The 21,070-nt window shown below is 55.3% G+C and overlaps 1 protein-coding gene across 25 annotated transcripts in view; it reads right to left on the minus strand.

The window, feature by feature from the left end:
- The window catches only part of CAMTA1 (calmodulin binding transcription activator 1), an 854,855-nt gene that overhangs the window by 237,039 nt on the left and 596,746 nt on the right, over window positions 1–21,070 (minus strand). For 23 of the 25 annotated variants that reach the window (XM_044769588.2, XM_070511183.1, XM_044769593.2 and 20 more), the window contains one exon: window positions 20,631–20,702. The exons of the other annotated variants lie outside the window; for them this stretch is intronic. In XM_044769588.2, coding sequence (XP_044625523.1) covers window positions 20,631–20,702 — 72 coding nt within the window. The remainder of the gene's footprint in view (window positions 1–20,630; window positions 20,703–21,070) is intronic. 25 annotated transcript variants of the gene reach the window in all.

The following is a 21,070-nucleotide window of genomic DNA, read 5'->3' on the forward strand; positions in this document are numbered from 1 at the left end:
GGCTGTGACTGTGGCCATTGAGAGCTGACACTCATGGTGACCTGGTCCGGACACGGACAGGGGAGCTCTGCTTGGCTTGTGGACTGTGGGTCCTAGTCAATTGGGAAACATCTTCCGGTTTCTGTAACGGCTTTGGCAGGAGAGGGCTTGGAGCCATTTATGCCAGGACGAAGTAGAGCTGTTTAGGAAAACAAAAGCAATCTGGACACAGGGCAGAGGCCCAGGGCGGCCACTACAGGCAGCTTTGATTCAGATAGGTTTGTTCTCGTCCTGTCTTCTTCCAGAGAGGAGGCACAGGACTTCCCATGACACCCGACAGCTCACAGGACCTGGCAAATGTGGCCAGTCCAGTGCAAGAGGCATCAGACCTCCCAGGAAGCAAGCACGTGGGTTCTAGGCTTTGCCTGGCCGTCAAGAGAAGCTGTGTGACATGCTGGGTAGGCCCAGCCTCTCTGCGCATCCGTTGTCCATCTCTTGGACTGACATTCCTGCACTCTGAGAGGCAGGAAGGAAGAAAGGGGTGTCGTTCTGTCCTCCCAGTCTCCTCCTGAACAACTCTGCAAGCTTTGCAAATCTGCTCTGAGATTTCCACAGATGCTCCTAGGGTCTGGGAAGGAGGGGAGGTTTCCCTGCCCCAGCCGAATGCATCCCATTTACTGCATCCTTCATGCCAGCCCCTGAGGCAGAAAGCCCAGGCGGCCCTGTCTGTGTTAGGGGCAGGCCTGACCTCCCCAGAGGACCCTCGACAGCTTCAGGTGGGGCCAGCTTCCTCCCCCAGCTGCCAGGCATCTTCCTCTGCAGGGGCTGCCAGCACCAAGGACCCCACGCCTACTCTCTGCTAGAAACACCCACATCTTCTGTCTGATTTTGCAAAGCCTGGCTACAATTCCGACCCTTTAGAAGCACTTTTTCCGCATTAGGAAGGACTGAGCGTCTGGCGGCCCCTGGTGAACTGGCCTCCTCCCCGAATCCGACTACTTGAGCAGCAGCAAGGGTGCAGCGGGCCCACGTTTTCTCGCGTTAACGTCCACCTTCCTCGTGGCAGCAGGCAGTGGACCATCAGTGTGGACAGGAAAATTGGGGCGTGATGTGAGCCAGCAGAGAGTCCGGGGTACCATTCACCCCAAGAGCGAGCAGTCTGCAAGCCCTTCATTCATATGAGCCTTTTGAGCCAGTTCCTGAGAAAAATGTAGCCTAAGTGTGAATTAATAATGTGTAAGACCTGAGAGAGAGGACACTCGTTCTGCAGAGCATCTCCGTCTTTGGGGCTGAACTTCCCTGCGAGCCTTCCCTGCCCTCCCTGAGCGGAGACGAGCCCCCAAGGACCCTGCCCTGCAAGCTGGCTCCTTCTGCAGGGCTGTGACGCTCCTGGGGTGCTGGGGTGGTGGCGGTGTGTGTGTGTGTGTATCTCTGTGTGAGGAGACAGACAGAAATATTGCATGAACAAGGCCGGGCTGCAGTCCCTGGTTCCGTCCACCTCCCTGGGTCCTTTGGTCCTGAGGCTTGAGGAACGAAGCTGGGGTGATGTGGGCTCTTTGGAGAGATGGTGTGCCAGAGAGCACCCCTGGCTACTGCAGGCCTCCACGCCATCCCACCAGGGGCACACCGGCAGTTGGGTCCAGGCTCCATGTGGCTGCTGATGCCAGCTCTGACTGTGGAAAGGCTCTAATCACCTGAGTAGGCCCCCAGGTTGAATGATGAGCGTCTAGAGAGTCGGATGGTTGAAGAAAAGGGAGAGCTCTGTTTCCAAGGACTGTTGTGGTTTTATCTCCCTGGAGGAAGCGTGAGAGGTCATAGAGAGTGGCCATGGCTCTGGGAAATAGCTCAGAAGCCCAGCGGGTCTGGGAGCAGAACTGTGATGTGTGGGCACTGGGAAGGCCCCAGCTGGAACCCAGCACAGAACCCAGACACAGGCCAGGGCCTGGGTCCCCTCCTTGTGGGGCCAGCTGTGAGTGCCCTGGAAAGCACAGCCTTTGGGACATTCTCTATCATCCTTCGATTCTTACTCCTCAGCCAAGGGCTACAAACCTACTCTGAGCCAGACCTTGTGCCTGGAAGACACTATGTCCTCAGTCTATCCTTGAGGCCACTCTAGGTCTGGCATCTGAATGTGGTTTCTTCTTGAGAGTTCTCTTGGATCGTCCCATTAGGAATACTTGTGAGCATGGGCTGGTCCTCAGTGGATGTCCCAAGCTGGGCTCAGACTAGGGTGAAGTGATGGACGAGGTGGTCGGCTCAGGTGGAAATTTAAGGGGGTGCCGAAACACTCAGCCATCAAGACAAATGCTACTTTAATGCAACCTTTAAAAAAATCAAAATTAATGCAAAAACTCGTGATGAACTAAATATCAACAGTTTCAATAAAGACAGGCTCAGCATCACTGATTTTTCCTTGTGCTTTAAAGCCCTGACATGGCTGAGCAGGGCCCCAGAGCTGGGAGGCGGCTCCACCCTGACGGAAGCTGTATGACCCCAAAGTGCTGGCCTCCTAGTGCCCTCCTGGAGGCCATGACTGCTTTGCTCTGTGGGTTGGCCCCAGGAGGGTGAAGAGCGGCCAGTCACTGCTGAGAGGCCTTCGTGCATTTGCGACAAGAAGTGAGGAACAGCGGAGGTGGAGACAGCTGTGTGTCAGAATGCAAGCTTCCATTTACTGAGCACTGCCACGTGCCAGGCAGCACGCTGAGTGCGTCACATGTGTTAGGCCTTTTTTTCCTCCCAACACCCCCCTGAAGCAGGTGCAGGTGAGGAAACTGAGGTACAGAGAGGTTAAGCTACTCCCCAGGGAGTAAGGGCAGAGCTGGGATTCAAACCCAGAGCCTGGGTGTGCCGGGGGACAGGCCAGAGGCCTGGCTCCTGCCTCGGGCGAGAGCAGCAAGGGCATCTTCAAGGGCAGGACTTGCCTCGGGAGGTGGGGCCCTGGGGAAGAGGGGCTGGGCTGCCTTGGAGTGGAACCCAAGGGCAGCACTGCCACGACCCTGATGGAGGGTCCACTTGTCATCCCAGGTGTGGGAGAACGGGGGACAGCAGGGCCAGGGTGGGCTGGAGCCTGGAGCTGGCATCACACTGGGAGGTCTGGGTGAGCTGAGCCTGTCAGCTATGGCAGGATGGTTAAGTGACAGACAAAAGGGCACAGAGACCACCCTGGAGGCAGGTCTCAGGTGCCCCAAACAGGCCCTGTTCAGCCTCAGAAATCTCCCTGGTAGCAGCTGACTTGTCCCAGTGGAGACTCACGTGAAAGATGCTGCCTTTCATTCTCCGAGGCACGAGCCTCTGTCTTGGGCAAGGAGTGGAGAGGCCCAAACAGGGCCTGTGACGTGGGCCGGGGGCTTCCATCTCCACGTCTGTGCTTCACCACCACAGTAAAGCAGAGCTGTGCTGGAGAGGCCTGTACTGGCTTGTGAGAGCTGCTGGCTCAATTTCAAGAACGTTGCAAGCCAATGGACAGCAAATGGGAATTTTGAAATTAGCTAAGGTAGGAGTATTTACACCACGGAAATTGGCAAACACTGATCAGGCATTTGTTTTTCTTGGAAAGCTGGGGGTTAAACATTTACCAGCACCCAAGGGATTACAAGACAAAATCTCCCCCAACTCGCTAAAGCCACAGTACATAGTTGTATATTTCAGGTGTGAGTCCTTCCAGTTCTTCCACGTGAGCTGCCACCACAGCGTGGCAACTGGCAGACAAGTGGTGTGTTTCTGCGGCTGGGAACTGAACCCAGGGTGCCAGAGTGGAATGTGCTGAAATTTAACCACCAGGCTACTGGGGCTGGCTCAAGACAAAATCTTAACACCTACAAAAATCTGCCCATCTCTCAATCGGCCGCACCAATCGAGGGGCAATTGCCTGTCTCTTCCGTACAGAAGCCATCACCATCCCAAACAGCAGTTATATTCCAATGTCATTTCTGGAGCTGAAAGCACGATCTGTTTCTGGCAGCAGAATGATTTTTGGTCTAATTAAGCCCGACTTGGACTAATGTTGTGAGCCTGCATTCTCTGATCAGACAGACACCAACGGCTGGCAGCTGAGTTGCGTGCAGGGTGGTCTGGGAAGCTGCCTGGAATGTTAAACGCTGTGGATCTCCCACAGTCTCTGTGTCTCGGGGTGTCCTGGAAAGAGGCCAGGTCTGGCCATCAGGGAGCAGGGAGCAGGCCCAGCTCTTCCTCTCACTCAGGGCGCCCAAAGTTGGGTCACTCAGCCTCCCCAGGTGACAGCTTTCTGACATAGATAAGAGGTTGGGCCAGCTGGTTTCTGAGGTCTTTTGGGCTCTGCTGCCAACGAAGCTGAAACCTCCAAATCAAGCAGAGCCAGGCCTAATTGGGGGGACCCTGACTCAACAGAAGGGGCTCCTTTGGACTCTCACCAGCCAGCCGCCTAGAGCTTCGCAGGATCCCAACAAGCGAGGCGACTGCCAGTGACCTTGACCAGAGGTGGCAGAGCATGGCCAGCCCCAAATCCCCAGGGACCCTCCCTGTGCTGAGCTCCCTGCCCCTTGCTGCCTGCCCCTAGTACTTAACTTCTCGGGGTGAGGGCTTGGCTGGAGAGGCGCTGTGCCATTCCCAGGCCTGGCTCAGATGCTTCTCACCTCCCCATCTGCCACCAAAGGCAGCTGCTCCCAGGAAGCAGGGAGTGACAGTGTGTCAGGGGGCGTTGCTGCGGCTGTTAGCGAGGCGATGCCTATGAGGAGGGCTGCGAGACGGACCTCCTTCCCCCACTCCCTTGGGGCAGTGGAGCTGACTGCAGCGACACACCTGGAGAGAGGGGGTGTGACGGAGACACGGGTGACACATAACTGACTGCAGCCGCCTGACGCGTGCACACAGAGGCCGGTGGTTTCAGTCTGAGAGGTCAGGGGGTGCAGGGACAGTGTGGCCAGGAGAAGGTGGGGCCATGGGGTGGGGGTGATCTGTAGGGGGCAGGCAGAACAAGATCTTGGGGCAGAATTTCTGAATCTTAGCTTCCTGGAGGCAGCAGAAGGAGCTGGTCTAGGTCCCGGGTCTTGGCGGTCACACTGACCCAGGTTCTAATCCTGTTTCTAAAGCCACATGGACCTGTGTCACCTTGGCCTAATGAACCCCTATCTGGGGCTCACTTTCTTTACCCATAAAATGATGCAGTGCTGTCATAGGATTCTAAGAGATTCTAATGTATTCTGCCTTAGGTCCATCACAGGCAAGCACTCAGTGAATTGTGGCTATTGTTATCATGACTGTCATGCAGTTACACACACACCCAGGGTGAACCCCGACAGAGCTGCCCACTCCCAGCAGGGCCTCACAGAGTCCCGGTCCTGGGCCTTTCCCTCCCTGACCACCGCTAGAGTCTCACCTCGGCCTCGGCCCGGCCTCTGCTTCTGGCATTCACCATGGAAGACCTGGCTGAGCCTGGGTCCATGCTCACTGTAGGACATGCCTAGCCCTTTTCGGGCCTCCCTGGGGCAGAAGCTTGGTCTCATGGGTCTGTGGGCTGGCTTGAGTGAGCCAGGTGACTCCTCTCTGAGGGAAGGGCCTCACAGGCAGAAGGATGGGCCCTGATGGGGGCACCCACAGAACCTGGTGCTCGCCCACCTTCCCATGTGGCCTGGCCCAGGGCTGGGGACATGGGGACAGCATGGACCCTGCACTGTCTCTCAGATGCACTGCTGACGGCCCTGGTCCCCTGAGTCCAGGGCCTGTGAGCGACTGGGTTTTATTCCTTTTCCTTGGTCAAGCCCCAAGAAAGGCTGGGGTCTGTGATTTCAGCCCGTGATTAAGTGAGCACTGCATGTGAGGGGCTGGACCAGGCCTAAGCACAGCCAAGATGGGCTCCCAGCCTAGGTCCACCAGTCTCTCTGTTCAAGTGGCTTCCTGGCTGGGTGTGGTGCCTCCTCGTAGGCAACCTCATGGGGTTGGCTCCATCTCCTGCCTTGGAACAATGAAGCCCTCTCAGGCTGTCAGATGTGCCCATTAGCCAGCAGGGGCTCTGTGGCCATAGTTCCCCCAGGATGACTCGAGGTGGGGCCCCAGCACCTTTATGAATCAGATCACCCCATATGACAGAGGAATGTGGGCTCCCTGACCACCTGTGTCCTGCTACCCATCCTCCGACTTTAACTTGCATCAGGGGGCCTGAGCTGGGGACTCCCCACAGGAGCCTCCTGAACCCCCCTCCTTCCAGCAGAGAAACGGAGAGCATGGAGAGGGCAAAACGAGACCCATGGGAGCTAATTTCTTTAGAACTCATGGCATTTTTGTGAGAACTTTGTCTCCAAATTAAGAAATCTTTTAGCAATTCAGGATCAACAAACCTTTCTGCTCTGGATTTCCTTCTCAATCCTCCAAGCTAACCTCACGGAGAATTCTCAAGTCTTGCGTCCCCAGGGTAACCCTTCCTGGGCATGCCAGAGACTCAGATGCCTTCTCCCCAAGCTAAGGATGGTTTAAACTGTGTCTCCAGAGAGCAAACCTCTCCCTCTTCAGGAGGGAGGAGGGAAGAGGCAGGGGCAGGAGGGATGGAGGGGAGGAGGGGCTGTTGGGAGAGCTCATCCATTCTGAGGTCTTTACCAATTCTGAGGCTCGTGCTTGTGGGGCACAGGCAGGGCTAGGGCACAGCTGTGGGAGAGTCTGGGAGCAGCCCCAGGAAGTGGGGACCCAGGCCTGCCCTCAGGAAGCCTGTCTTCTGGATGGGAATAAACACCATTTACGCCCATCCAACAAATACGGCCCAGGTCCAGGCATGTGAACTACAGCAGCAAACACAACAGATAATGTCCCTGCTCTTACAGAGCTTCTGTTACAGGCTTTTAATTAATACTGGCCCTGATATTGGTTCCCCTACATTGAACCCAGCATACATGGGGTTAAAATGGAAAGCCCTCATCGCCTTTCCCTGCTTCTTTAGTTACACTCATGTGTAACTATCTGTTCCTTTAACTTTTGACTCCCTGAGCTTTACAACCAGACAGAAGTTGCAAATTGTTCAAGCCAGGGTGGGCTCATGCTGGGCTCCCACTAAAGCTGTGGCTGATTGCAGTCCTTGAGGTTTTATTACAGGGACACTGATGTCCAGAGAATATGAAGAAGCTGAAGCTTCCCGGGCCCCGAGTCCTTGGCTCCTGGCACCAGAATCCACCATCCACCACTGCGGCAGACAACCAAGAATATCCACCTGCAGATTCCCTTATCTCACCATCCCTGCTTTCTGCAAGCAGCCTCACGAGGCCAAATGCAGGCTGGTGGGAAAGCTCCAATGCAAAGTCACAGGCTCCCCGTCCCTACAAGCAGCAAACCTTTAAAACCCTTTACCCACTTCTTAAGAGGGACCCAGCAGTTCTTAAGGAACTAGCCTGCTGTGTGGCCCCTTTGCCTGGCAAAGAAAATAAAAGCTGATTTTCTTCCTTTTCACCCAAAACTGTTCTCATTATTTGGATTGGCATTGAGTTCATAGATCAAACTTTTGGTAACACTTCCTTCTAAAGGATGAGGGTGGGGGCAGGAAGATAGACAGTAGATAAAGGACAGAGTTGACGTTGCAACAACGTGGATGACTCCCAAGCGGTTTTGCTGAGTGATAGAAACCTTGCCCAAGAGCACATGCTGTTTGATGCCTTTTTCTTTTTTTTAAAGATTGGCACCTGAGCTAACATCTGTTGCCAATCTTCCTTTTTTTTCCCTTCTTCTTCTTCTCCCTGAAGCCCCCCAGCACCTAGTTGTATATTCTAGTTGTAGGTCCTTCTGGCTCTGCTATGAGGGACGCCTCCTCAGCATGGCTAATGAGCGGTGCCATGTCCGCGCCCAGGATCGGAACTGGCGAAACCCTGGGCTGCCGAAGCAGAGTATGATTCCATTTACATGAAGTTCTAGAACAGGACAACTAAGCCATGGTGGACAAGTCAGAACCTGGTAACGTCTAGGTCCTGGGGGCAGGGACTGACTGGGAAGGGGCGTGCAGGAACACTCTGGGAGACAGTAACATGCGAAGTCTGAGGCAGGCTTGGACTGTTGGTGCAAGCATTGATCAAAACTCATCAGCTAGTACACTTTACATCTGTGCATTCAATTGTTGCACTGTGTGTAAATTTTGCCTCAAAGCAAAAAAAGAACTGTATGTAAATATTGAACTCTGGTTAATGACACGCATGCTGAAGGACCTGGGGGAGGTGTATTGTTGTCTGCAATTTAGTTTGAAATGCATGAAAAGTAAGTAAGATGGATTGCTGGATAGATGGACATAGAAGACGTGAAACAATATAGTAAAATATTAATGGTAGAGCCTGGGTGGTAGGTATAAGGGTGCTTGTAAAATTCTCTCAACTTTTCTGTATACCGTAAACATTTCACAATAAAATGTTGCAGGGGAAGAACAGAGTGGTTTGCCAGAGAGTGAGGGAATGTTAGATGGGGTGTCAGCAGGCTCTCATCGAGGAGCTGACAGTTGAGCTGAGATCTTAGCATCAACCATGGAAGACCCAGGTCGGCCTCCAGAGAGCAGGAAGAGCAGGTGCAAAGGCCTTGAGGCCGGAAAGCTTGGCTCATTTAAGGAGCAGGAAGAAGCCAGCATGGCTGGCGAGTGCCGAGGGGGTGGAAGAGCAAGGTGAGGTGGCACAGGCCCGCGGAGGTCCAGGTAAGGGTCTGGCTGTTATTTTAAGTGCAGACTTAATGAATTGACTAAAGCATGAGAGTGACATGATATGATTTGGGACTTAAGTGGCCCATTCTGTCTACTTTGTGGAGAATGGATCGCAAGTGAAGGAGAGACTTGTGCTGATGTGGGAGAGAGCCATGGTTTGGACTTGGTAGAAGCAAAAGAGAGCGAGAGAAACATATGGGTTCAGGACATATTTCTGATGGGGATGGAGGGGAGTGAGGGAAAGAGAGGAATCAAGAATGGTTGGCTTGAGCCTCTGGGTGGATGGCAGTGTGTGTACTGCAACAGGAAGACGGGAGGAGCTGGGCTCATGGAGGAAATGGAGAGTTCTGCTTTGGCCAAGAGGAGTTTGAGGTGCTGATTCAGCATTCAGGAGGGGACACTGAGTGGACAGCTGGATACAAAAGTCTGACCGCTTAGTGGCCAGGTCAGGTACAGGTACAATGTGGGAGTCGTTAACACAAAACTGGCATGTGAAGCCCTGGAACTGGAGGAGGGGACAAGGAGACAGTGTAGGCAGAGAAGGGAAGGCCTAGGAAGCCCAGGGATACTCCAGCATCTAGGAGTTGAAGAAAAGGGGAGGGTCTGCAAAGAACAGGCAGCGAGAGAGAGAGCCAGGAGAAGAGAGCATTCCAGGAGGGAGTGGCCAACCTTGGCAAGTGCTGCTGGGAGGTCAGGAAAGATGAGGATGGCAATGATGCGAGCTTCGGATTTCATAATCCAAAGGTGAGCTTGAGACAGCTCGACGTGGCTTGAAGGAGAAGGAAAGCTGGAGGAGTAGAGTGAGGAAAGAATGGGAGGTGGGCAAGGGACGATGACAACCAGACACATCGCTGAAAAAGGACAGGGGAAAGCCCCCAGGAAGTCCTGTCCATTTGGGGGGTGGTGGTGGGGATGGTGAGAAGTCTCCTTCGAGCTTCCCAGAGCCCTTTACTAGCAGGAGAGCAGAAGAACCGAGAGGGGAGGAGCAAGGAGCAGCGATGCCTGTGCCAACCTGTGTCCACCTGTGCTCACCTGTGTTCACCTGTGTACACCCATCTAACTAAAACCACCTGCCATGAGTCGAGCGTGGGGTATGTCTCACATGGAAACACCTGTGTCCTGCAGCCCTTGAAATATCGACAGTGGTAAAAGGAGCTGTGAGGCCATGTCGTGGACCAGAGTCTATAACACCCCCAAGCAGACCAACTTTATTCCCAGGGTGCCGCTGGGGGCCTGAGTGAGCGGCTGAGGTTCACACACACGAAGCTTGTCACCAAAGACTCCCATTTCTCATTTCACTCTATCAAATTACATCTGAATTTCACTCGTGGCCCTTTGAGTTCTTTCAGAGGCAAAATCGAAAGTGTTTCCTTGAGGCAAACTTCTGTCTTTTGCTTTGGAAACCACACTTTCCCCTTTGCTCCAAAGAAGATTAGGATGTTAAGGACAGAATGTCAGCTGAAGATTACATGGAAAGGATAATTAAACAAAAGCCCCACATTATAAGCCACCTAGAAGGGAAATTAAGCAGCTTTTTCCTTCTCTTCGTCTTTGAAGGGGGTTCTGTCGAAGGGCAGCAGGAATTGTCTGGCTCACTAAATAAAGATAGTAACCAAACTGCATCACCCATTGTTCTGCCTTTATATGAAAAGCAATTGCTTAGCCAAGCTGACAACGCACACTGTGGAGGCATAAACCCCTCTGCAGACGGAAGGATTAAGAGACCTACGAGTTCTGGATAATAAGACTAATTAATAATTTCCATCTCTAAGGAACTGCCGCTCTGGCAGCCTCATTCTTCTGCTGTCTTGCAGTCTGGCCTGAGCAGCCCTGTCCTCTAAGGGCTGAAGGACAGAGGAGGGTTTGCAGGATAGGCCAGGACAGATGGCGGTCAGTCACAGTGGGGCAGGCGGCTGAGGGGGCACCAGGGGCAGTGGCCTGCAGCAGACGAATGGCTAGAGTGTGGAGGTTTTGTCTCACTAACCATGCAGCAACACTGCGGAGGAAGTTAGCAAACAGGCTTGGTTACCACACAGTCGCATCTGATAGACCGAGCATTTTGCGGTATGGAAAGTAGTCTGGATGGGACCTTCTCAGGGGACCCCCCACCCCACCTACACCCACCCAGCCAATCCCCTGGAGCAAAAGCCCCTGGAAATAGTCATAGCACGGTGATGACCACAGCCACCACTGCCTTGGGGCTGTCGTGTGCCAAGTGTGACACTAAGACCTTTGTGGGCATTAGCTCCATTCATCCTCCCAGTGACCTCAGGAGGGGGGCATTTTATGCTTATTTTACAGACAAAGAAAGAAGATTCAAAGAGGTTAATTCTCTTGGCCGGTCACGTGGCTAGTAAAAGATGGAGGTGATTACAAACCTTGGGCCTGGAAGGACCGCAGGCCCAGGTGGTCCCAGTGGGAAGCTTTTCCAGTTGCTTCAAGGTTTCCCACACACTCAGCACCCCCTCGTCCACAGGCGGGGGCAGAGGGCCCCACCTCCCCGGAGGGCTGGCAGCACACGCAGCTGCTATTTGCAAGGTGGAGGTCAAACAGCTGAGACCCCATCATGCGAGACTGAGTTGCTTTCCCTGGAAGGTGGCAGCTGAAAAAGCCAACTGCTGCTCCTGCCTGGATGTCCCCTTGTCCCCAGAGGAGGGCATCAGGAGGAAGGAATCTTCTGGAAAACACCCAGTGACTTTCCTTAGAGAGGATAATAGCCGCTGTTGGGGGACAGCCATATTTTTCTGGAGGCTTTAGGTGGGTACGGCAGAGGCCTTGGCATCGTAAATTGCAATCAAGCAAAGATGTCTAAGAAGGAAATAATATCGGCTCTGCCGTGCAGCCTTGGCAAAGATCCTGAAATCTTAATGGAATTGAGCAATTTTTTGCATAGCACCGTAAATTCCTAGTGTCTACCTTATCTTCTCATCACGTTATTCAAGGCACATTAAATGAAGAAAGAAGTGGAGGCTGCTAGTCAGAATAAAACCGGAACAAGGAGGCAGTTGGAGAATGATCCCTCTGACACTGCGATTCATTCTCCCGCTCTCTTTCCCAACACTTGTGCCTCCCCAGCTGCAAAGGCCTTCACCGCTCACTGGTTGTCTGCTCGTGTTCCCCTAAGAAAAAGCCTTCCAGGGGCTTGTAGCACGGGGCTTGGTCTAGTTACCCTGCCCCAGAGCCGCCTCCTCTCCGCCATGGTCTCTCCCACCAGAGGGTCTCCTTTGACCTGGAAAGCCACCACCCCTGCACCTGGCGCCCTCCCCTCACTTTTCCTTCAGTGCTGTACTCCCTGGAGCCTGTCCTGTTGCCCCACGGCCCCTCACTCTTCTTCCAGACCTGTGCATCTCCATAATTAGCTGACGACACAACCATGCGCTGGAAGCTCGTCTTTCCTGCTCGACTGTAAGTGCCGTGAGGTCAGAACTGGTGTCTGGGCCAGTCATCCCTCATGCATGTCAAGGCCTGCTGGCCAGCTGACCGGCCAACCTAAAGCATGTTCCCTGAGTGCTCCAGCCTCCTTTCTACCTGGTAATAACAAAGGACTGGCCTCTCGGGGCATGCAAAGTGCTTCGAAGTACCCGGGGCACGGAAGCCCTCGACTACCATGGCTATGTTACTATTACTACTAACAATAATAACAAAGGGCAAGGCCACTGTCCATCTGAAGAAGCTTTCACAGCAGCATCGAACGTGCAGCCTTTGGTGGTCTAGCCCCATATCTCCTGCTCTCTTCTGGGCCCAAGCAGAGACACGGGGGGAGCGCCTCGCCTCACGCTCCCTCCAAGCCACTTGACTGGCACTGGGGCCTGGTACACCTGTCCTGAAGGCTTCTTCCCAGACAGCCCTGGGCCTGGTCTGTACAACTGGGGACCGTGGAGCTGGGACCCCACACAGCCTCGTTAGTCCTACCTGTCACTGTGCAGAGTGGCCCACACCTGCTGCACGTCAGAAAGGGCATGGGAGAACAGCCTCACCCCGCCCTGTTCTTCCATCCTTGAGCTCACCTCCTCCTCCAGGAAGCCTCCCCTGACCACCCAGCCCACTTTTTTCCCCCTCCTCCCGATTCATCACACGGCTTCAGGTGCCACCTACAGGCACATAAGTTCAGGGTCAGAAATGACTTTGATGCCACAGGGTCCTCCACCTGCCACTCCACACAGGAGTCCTCCCCAAACGCTTGGGACCTGCCCAGGCACTCCCACCTTTGTGCTGCCCAGTCCCTGGTGGAGTGGAGAGTGCTCATGGCCAGGTAGGGTGTGACAGCCAAGGCTGCGGAGTAAAGAGACCCAGCATCAGACTCTCTTGTCCTTCTTGGCATCGGGACCTGATCCCTATGAGTTTAGCACATCTAGGATCTGTGAGCTGCTTTTCCTTCTCATCTCTGCTTGCTGCTGTACCGTGCCCCTCAGGCCTGGACACTGCGGCCTGGGAGCTCTTGAGGATGGGGACCATGTCTGTTTAAAGGATGGGGATTGTGTCTGTTTAAAGGGCCTGGACTCAGCCCTGCCTGCCCTCGTCTTTGGGGTTCCCTTATTCTCCCAGACCCTCGGTTTCTTCTTCTGTGAAGATCAAGGTGAATTCGCCCAGCTCTGACTCCCTCCCAGGGCAGCTGTGAGAACAAAGGATGCCGGACTTAGAGTCCCCAACAAGTGCCGAGGGCCACCCAGTGCCAGGGCTGTGGTGTCTTTGAGCCACGCACATTGTCAGGAAGACCCTTTGTCCCAGCCCAGCCCACAGATGGCATCTGCCATGTCCTCTGCTCTTTGTGGCTGAGGGTACGACACAAGGATTGGGCTGAGCTCCCGGCTTTCACAACATGGTGTCTGCAGGATGGTGCAAAGAGAGTCTGGCTGGCCTAGGGCCCCTCTCTCTGCCTGCCGACCCGGACTGGGGCCAGGGACTCCCCAGGCACCAACTCGCTTCCCTTCCTTGAACCACATGGGTCAAAACGCCCCCTTTGAGACAGAGAGTCAGCCTGACGGCAACGCCTCCTGTTGCTCTAAGACCATCGAAGCCTCATTTCGAGGCGAGCCCTGCGGAATGTCATGGTCTGGGTAACGCATGGTGCTGTTCAAGGGCCCACATACAGAGCGTGCTCCTTGATGCTTTATTTCCCAGCCACTTCTATTTCACCCCAGTGAAACATAAAAACGGTTACTGAGCAAGAAGCCTTGAGTATTTTTTATGAAGCTATAATACCTTCCATTAAAAAAAAAAAAGATGAAAGAAAGAGAGAGAGAGGGAAAAGAAGGAAGGCTGGAAGGAAGGAAGGCAGGAAGGACTCTCTTCTGCTGGACTGTCCCCAGTGTCTCGGGGATGGCCCACTGATGGAGTCCAGCTCTCTCTGAGTGGAGACACGCCCACCATGAAGATGAGCCTGAGGACCAAGGGAAAGTGTGGATGCACTCGTCTGGCCACCCCACTGGGGCTTTCTATCCCTTCCATGGCCTAGCCCACCTGCAGGACAACCCTGAGGGCTACAGGGCATGGTCCCAGGTGAGGCTGCGCTCCCAGACAGAGTGAGGTGGATGGTGGGGAAGGCACTTGGTTTGCAAAAGAGCTGATCATTCCCCAAACAGATTTCAAGCCTTTGGGGAGCCAAGGAACGTTTCTAGCTTTCATGACATGGTGGCATGACAGTGCCACCACTGCTCCTCAAACACGTCTCCCTCTGCATCCAGCTGCAGAGGATGGGAGTGTGACAGGAGGAGAGACATCCTGGCCAGCTTGTCCTGACCAGCTCCTGCTTTGGGATATGCTGGCTCCTGTCCATCTGAACCTCACTGTGAGAGATGAAGGGGAGATGTGACATGGGGGGGTCACGTCAGCTTTCTCCGGGACGTCGGGACGCCAGCCTATAGGTCCACCTGGCACTGATGGCTTTGAGCTATCATCTGCTGAGTGGTTGCCATGGGCCAGGAGCTGGGCTATACTGTCACATGCACTATGTTTCGTTTATATTAATTCTCACAACAGACCTGTGCAGTTGATGCTATTACTATCCCCGTTTTACTGAAGAGGAGACTGAGACTCAGGGAAATTGGATGCACTGCCCAGAGTCAGATAGCTAATGGGTGCTCCCCTGGGTGACTGTGACCCCACGATTTTAAGGGGCTACAATAAACATCATCTCAAACAGAGGGCCAGCGAGTACTCATTGTCCCACTCAGTGCCCCAGGGGCTGCCCCCAGGGCAGCCTTCTGGGCAATGTGCAGAAACAGTGGCTGGTGTCCTACGACCCCCCCATAATGCCTCCACCTGACTTGGCTGCACCCCGATTTGCCACTTCAGGAAGCAATGAGGTCTGAAGATCCTTCTTGCGGATCCAGAGCTAGTCGGCTCAGAGAGCCCATCATGTTCCACAGACAGGTCTGGCATCGATGGAGAGAAATATACACTGAGGCCCCATCAGCAGTGGTGCTGGGACACATCCCAGACCCACTGGGGGTGCCACAGTCCGAGGGCTGGGTGAAGTGGCCCATCAGCTCACAGTCTGCTCCCTCCCCTGCTGATGGGGATGCCTGGGACTCGGTTGCCCTCAGAGACCTGAAGGACTTGTTCACAAATGGGAGGCCCCTGAAGGAGGCAGGGCTCCCTTGGGACCTGCTGGGAACGAGGCCTGCATCTGAAGGTGCAGAAGCTGAAACTGATCTGTTCGCTGCTTAGTCGCCAGAACGTGGGAACAGGTGGCTCCTGTGGGGCCCTGTCTGAGAAGCTCCAGAGCCCTGGGTCAGCCTGGGGAGCCCACCGGCCACCGCCTCTCCTCAGCGGCTGCCATCTTAGCCCCTCCTCCTGGCAAGAGAAATGCTCTCCTCACAGGAGCCCTCCTCTGGGGTCCCTGTGGAGTCCTGCTATTTCTGCCTCGGGAAGGCCTGCTCTCAGGATAAGGATGGGCAGGAAGTTGGCCACACTGAGGATGGAATGCCAGCTGGGGGTCTGCAACCCAACAAAGGGATTTAGGGCTTCAGCTCAACTCCCAGGCCTTGCCCGGCAGGTGGGAAATGCGGTTCTCATGGGCCCTTGCCAGGGGAACCTGGAGCTCCGCCCGAGCAAGAACAGGGGTTTCCCTCCTTCCCTAGAAGGCAGCGAGTCCTGCGGCTGAGGCCTCCCTCCACTCCTGGGTGGGCGGCTTTTTGGGGACCAGTGCAGCCTGGAGTGAGCCCCTTTGGTGAGCTGGCACCCCGCCCACTGCCCTGCACTCCTCCGGGCAGCTCCATGCCGCTCTGTGCTGTGGTGCTTGGTGGAGACAGCACCCGTGTGCCCACCACTTCTGGGGGAGGTGGGGCTGGTAGAGCTCAGGTCAGGCGGGGGCAGAGAGCAGAGAGCGTGGGGCACAGGACCAGCAGCTACCCCCTCTCTGGCTGCACAACCTGGGACCAGGTGCTCAAAGCTGGCTGTCTCCCGCCCCTCCCCTATAAGAAGGGGTGATGATGGGGCCCTGGGGAGGCACCTTCTGCTGACTAGTGGGACCGTGGGACTCTTGGAGCCTCAACTTCTCCCAGGTGAAACAGGGCCTGTGGCAAGGGTCCAGCGCACTCTGGCTGAGAGTTAGTGCCCATGGCAGCAGGCTGTGTGGTCACAGCTTCCGATGCTCAGGGTCGTCAGGACAGAGCAAGAACCCAGCTCCTCCTGGGAACCCAAACATGCACCATTCTCCAGTGATTCAGGAGCCCCCAGCCCCTGGGTCCCCCAAAGCCTCAGTGTCCCTGTGTTTGCAGAGCGGTACTCACAAACCCACAAGCCTTGGTGTGTGCTGCCAGGCGGGGCTGGGAAGGAGTTCCCTGCTGCCTCCACCCCAGAGAGCTGGTCTCAGCAGCCAAACAGCCCGGAACAGCCGTGGCAGGCACACAGGGACACACCCCCTGCTTCACTCGAGCACAGAAAACATTCATTAAGCATTTTAGAGGACAAGGGCAAAAAGAAAAACACTCATTAGAAGCAGAAATAGTTTCCAAATGAGCCATACAGAATCTGCTGGGAAGTCTGGCCTGAAATGGGGGCCTGTTCTCAGGGGAGCGGGCAGGGAAGAAGCGTTCAAAAGGATGGAATGTGGGGGCCTGAGAAGGGGACGCAGGAGGAGGCAGTGAGGCTCTGAGCTGAAGCACTAGAAAGCCCCAGACAGGAGAGGCCACGGTTGGCAGGGATGGAGGCCCAGGTTGTCTGGCTCAGCCGTGGAGGAGGGGCTACACCTCCTCCGGCCCCCAGCAAGGCTCAGGGCCCAGGCGGCTACAGAGGTAACCACGTTCAGGCGAAGAAGTCAGGGACAAGAAGTTGGAAGTCCTGATCCCAGCCTGGCTCTGCTGCTGACCACCTAGGTGACGCTGGTCTGGGCCTGCCACCCCTGGGCCTCAGCATCTATCTAGGAAATGCAGCAGCTGAGTTCTGTGGAGCCTAACTGCCCTGTGAACCATGACACATGAGCCCCCAGTGGTGCTGAGGATGTGACAAGAGGAGGTATGTGAGCTGGCCAGCAGCCATAGCTTCTCAAGATCTCACAGCCAATCCCCCAAAGGCCCTGCCCTGGCTGGAGAAGTGGCCTGAGGTCAAGTCCTCTGGGCCCAGAGCAGCCTGGGGCCTTGAGATGCTGTCCTGGGCAGGTGACCTCACGTGGTGCCACTGGTTGTGACAATAACATTATGCACCGTGGGCTACACGGGCTTCAGTACACACCACTTCGGGGGAAGGCTCTGGTTCCTTGTCTCCCTGCTCACATCCTAATAAAATATTTATTAGCAATGGAGAGAGAGAGCGAGGGAGCACCCTCTCCTGAAAGCTAGGTCACTTGGAAACTCTAAGTGCCGAGTCAGCTCCTGTCCCCCTCCTCCTTGACCCTCTGCTTCTGGCAGGGGCCGCCGACCTTCATGCCCCAGGTCTGATGTGCTCCCTCATTCCCCTTCCTGGGGTGGCAGGCAGTCTGCAGCAGCACTCGGGCCTCAGGGAGCGCTGGCCCCTCCCTATCTGGCTGAGGCTCTGTGAGGGAGACAGAGGGATTCACGTCCCTCCCACGGGCAGCTTACAGCCTGGAGAGGAAACCCAGGCCTGGTGGGTAGAGGTCCCTGCTGTGCTCAGTGGCCTTGGGATAAGCAGTATCTGTCTGTGGATCTCAGGGGCAGCAGTGAGCTTGCAGCTGGCTGCCGGCAGAAAAGGCCACTGAGCTGGGACTGCAGTGGGCGGAGCGGTGGGGCTGCTCTTTGAAGAAACTCTCCTTTATCCAAAAGCCCTCCTCCCTCCCTCCCACAAGCCCCCTTCCTTTCAGGAGGGCTCCCTGTGTCCCAGCCAGCCCCGCTCTTCAGAGCAGAGTTGGCACCCTGAGCTGCCTCCTTTCTCAGCTGTCCTCGCGGTCACTGCCCTGACACCTTCACTCCCCACCTAATGCTTTTTTTTTGGTAATTGGTGTCAGAGACAAACTTAGGCCAACATGCTTGTGTGCCAATGTCTCACGGCTTCTTTCCTATTTAACATCAGAGAAATTAAATCTGGCCACGCCATCATTCTCCTGGCGTTGTAATTAGCACCGGAACAAATTGCCCTGAGCGGCGCCGGCTGCTGCTCCCTCTCAGGTTCTGCACAGGACGCACGCCACGCTGACTGCTCTGGCCTTCGCCCCTCACCCTCCTACTGCCCAGCACCAACAGTGGAGCAGGAGCCCCACACCTGTGTGCATTTCCTCCTTGTCACCTGCTCACAGAAACAAGAGAGATACTCAAGGACACAGAAGAGAGGGGATGGAGTGACAATTCTCCCGGATGGGGAGAGAAAATGAAGAGGACCAGATCAGCCCAGAAGAAACCAGATCCCGTGATACTGGCCTTTAGAGAGACTCAGACTCCCCCTCCAGCTCGAAGGTGACAAACCCAGAAGCACAGGAATCCCCCCACGTGTGTCTCCAGCATGCAGCGGCCAGCATGGAAGCACCAGGAAGAGAGAGCTGGTCAGAGGGGCACGATCCCTCCTACTTCTCACCTGGCCCCAGAAATCAGCAGGAGCAGCCGAATCCAAGAAGGACTTGGCTCAAGGGGCCTGAGTGAGTGGGATCCAGTTTGGGGAGCGATGAGCTCAGACCCCATGGCTGCCTGATGGTGTCTGATGCCAGGAAAGTAAATTTAGTGGAATTAAAAAGCCACAAGAGCGTAATGGAATGAGAGGAGGGAGGCAGAGGTGTGGGTGCGGGAGAGCAGGCCTGGAGGCAAGGGAGCATCCTTGAAGAGCAGACAGCTGGGGCTGCTGGAGAGGCTAGCTGGCAGGAAGCTGGCTTCTGGCTCCAACAGGAGGGCAGTGGCCCGGCCAGGTAGAGAGAGCATGCAGAAGAGGTGTTCTGGTGGGGTATGGAAACTAGAAAGGAAAAAAGCCAAAATGGGACCCAGGGGTTGGGAGGCCCAGGAAGGAATTTTCAAGGGCTGCAGGCTGCTCAGGGTGTGCAACCAGGGTGTGACCCTGGGCACACAGGACATGCTCTAACTCCACGAGACCTCTGCTCTCAAGGTGGAGCCCCACACTCCACTCCTGCAGCCAGGGAGAAGAGAAAACACTTTGCCACATGGCGAAATGCCTTTGGTCCATTCTTACTAACAAGACAGGGAAAGTATCACCCCAGGACCATGCTGAAGGTCCCTTTCACAAGAATGCAGGGTGGGGCAATTAGAAAACCAGCTGCGGCCACGCCAACCTCCAAGGGAGACAGACCCCGGGAAACTGACAATAGGCAAGGTGTCAGCGAAGCAGTGTCTTTGCAAATCAGCACATCCTTGGACAGTCTCAGGCGTCATCTGCTAATGAACTTGCTGAACCATAGACAATTATTTCTGGGAACTGAGGGAGAACGGAAAAGCTTGGAGGTGGGGGCCGGACAGAGCTGATGGACGGAGGGCCTTGTCTAGGCAGAGCTTTAGTGTCCAAACCAAGGTGGCTCCTGGCCCTATGGACACCTTCCAGGCCACCTTCCCTGGGACCAGTGGCCTCTCTGTGCTCCGTGTCATGTGTGCCTCTCTTTCCTCTAAACACATGCCGTGAACATTGAGGGGCTTGCTTTCACATCCGTAGGGCCCACCCCAACCACACCCCCAGGTCAGAGAGATCCCCAAACCACCGGGGCCCAGGCCAACTTAAACAACTATGGATGCAGAAAGTGGGACCCACAGTGGGAAAGGCCAGAGGCAGCAATGCCTGGGTAGAGGCAGCAGGAAGAAGTTGGGGTGATGGCACTGAGCCCACAGGGGATGGGATCTATGGAGAACAGCTGCAAATCAGACAAGCTTTGAAAAGGACCCAGGTCCAGCCTGACTGGATGCATCCCTCAGACCTTCCCACTCACACAGTAACACCTTCTGCTAGGCAAGATGACCAGCAATGACCACCAATTGGCAAGAGGCTGGGTGGCCTCAGCACTGACCCTGGCCTTACTCAGTGAGGCTGTGCACAAACAACATGGACAGAGATCTGGGAGCTAGGTCACCCTTGGAACAATGGCAACTGGGTGGATCCTCCACCCCTTTCTCCATCCCCCTCCACAGCAGCCATCACAAATCAATTACAGAGCTCCTTCCCGCCGAGCCAGTGGCTCCTCTCCCAACAACTGTCCCAATCAATTCAACTGTAACTAGCGTGCCTCCGGAAGCAGACTTTCCACAATGCCAACAACTGACCCAACGACAAGAGAAAATGAATGTGTGGCTGTCAGCCAGCAGGCATCTCACAGTCAGGGGCAGGTTGCTCAGCCTTCTTTCTGTCCTCATCAAAAGGAAACTGAGGCACTCTGGAAACACCTGACAGGGCTTTATTCTCATGGGACAGGCGAGGACTACGCCACATCAGGTCATCTCCCCTTCCTGGCACCTGACATTGCATCAGGCCAGCCGCACAGCTGGTCTCAGTGCCACACACCAATGTCCCTAGGAAAGCTCATCGGGGCACCTCAGCCCAAAGCCGCCGCACACAGGAGCCCCACCCCACTCAGCTCCCTCCACGGACCCTTCCCCAGCACCAGAGACGGAAGAAGAATCCAGTCCCAGCCACCTACCTGAAGGAGCCAGTAGCACCTCCGGTGGAAGGTGGGGATGATGGAGGAATGGACATAGCAGCCGTACAAGCACTAGGGAGAGAGGAAAAACGAGAATTCAGTTGGAAAGAGGGAAGGGAGGGAGGAAGACGGCGCAACAGAGAAGGAGCAAGAAAGGGCCACAGACAGTGCCACCGCCCCGGGGAGACTGGCTCCTGGACCAAGACTAAGGTCTGGGGCGGTATCTAAGAAGCACAGTTGGGAGAAGCCAGTGGGCAGACACGAAGGACAGCTGGGGTGCTTGCCCTTGTGGGGGCCTGGGGGTCCGTAAGAACCCAGGAGAGCCAGGCACCAGGGGAGTGCACATATGAGTACATTCACCCATAATGTTAGGGGCTGGGAGTTCCCTGGAGTTCATTCACAGAGCCTAGGTCAAGACCCCTTGGGGTACAGGGATCGAC

This window comes from Equus asinus, chromosome 5 (genome assembly GCF_041296235.1).
Source record: "Equus asinus isolate D_3611 breed Donkey chromosome 5, EquAss-T2T_v2, whole genome shotgun sequence".
In the NCBI taxonomy this organism is placed as follows: domain Eukaryota; kingdom Metazoa; phylum Chordata; class Mammalia; order Perissodactyla; family Equidae; genus Equus; species Equus asinus.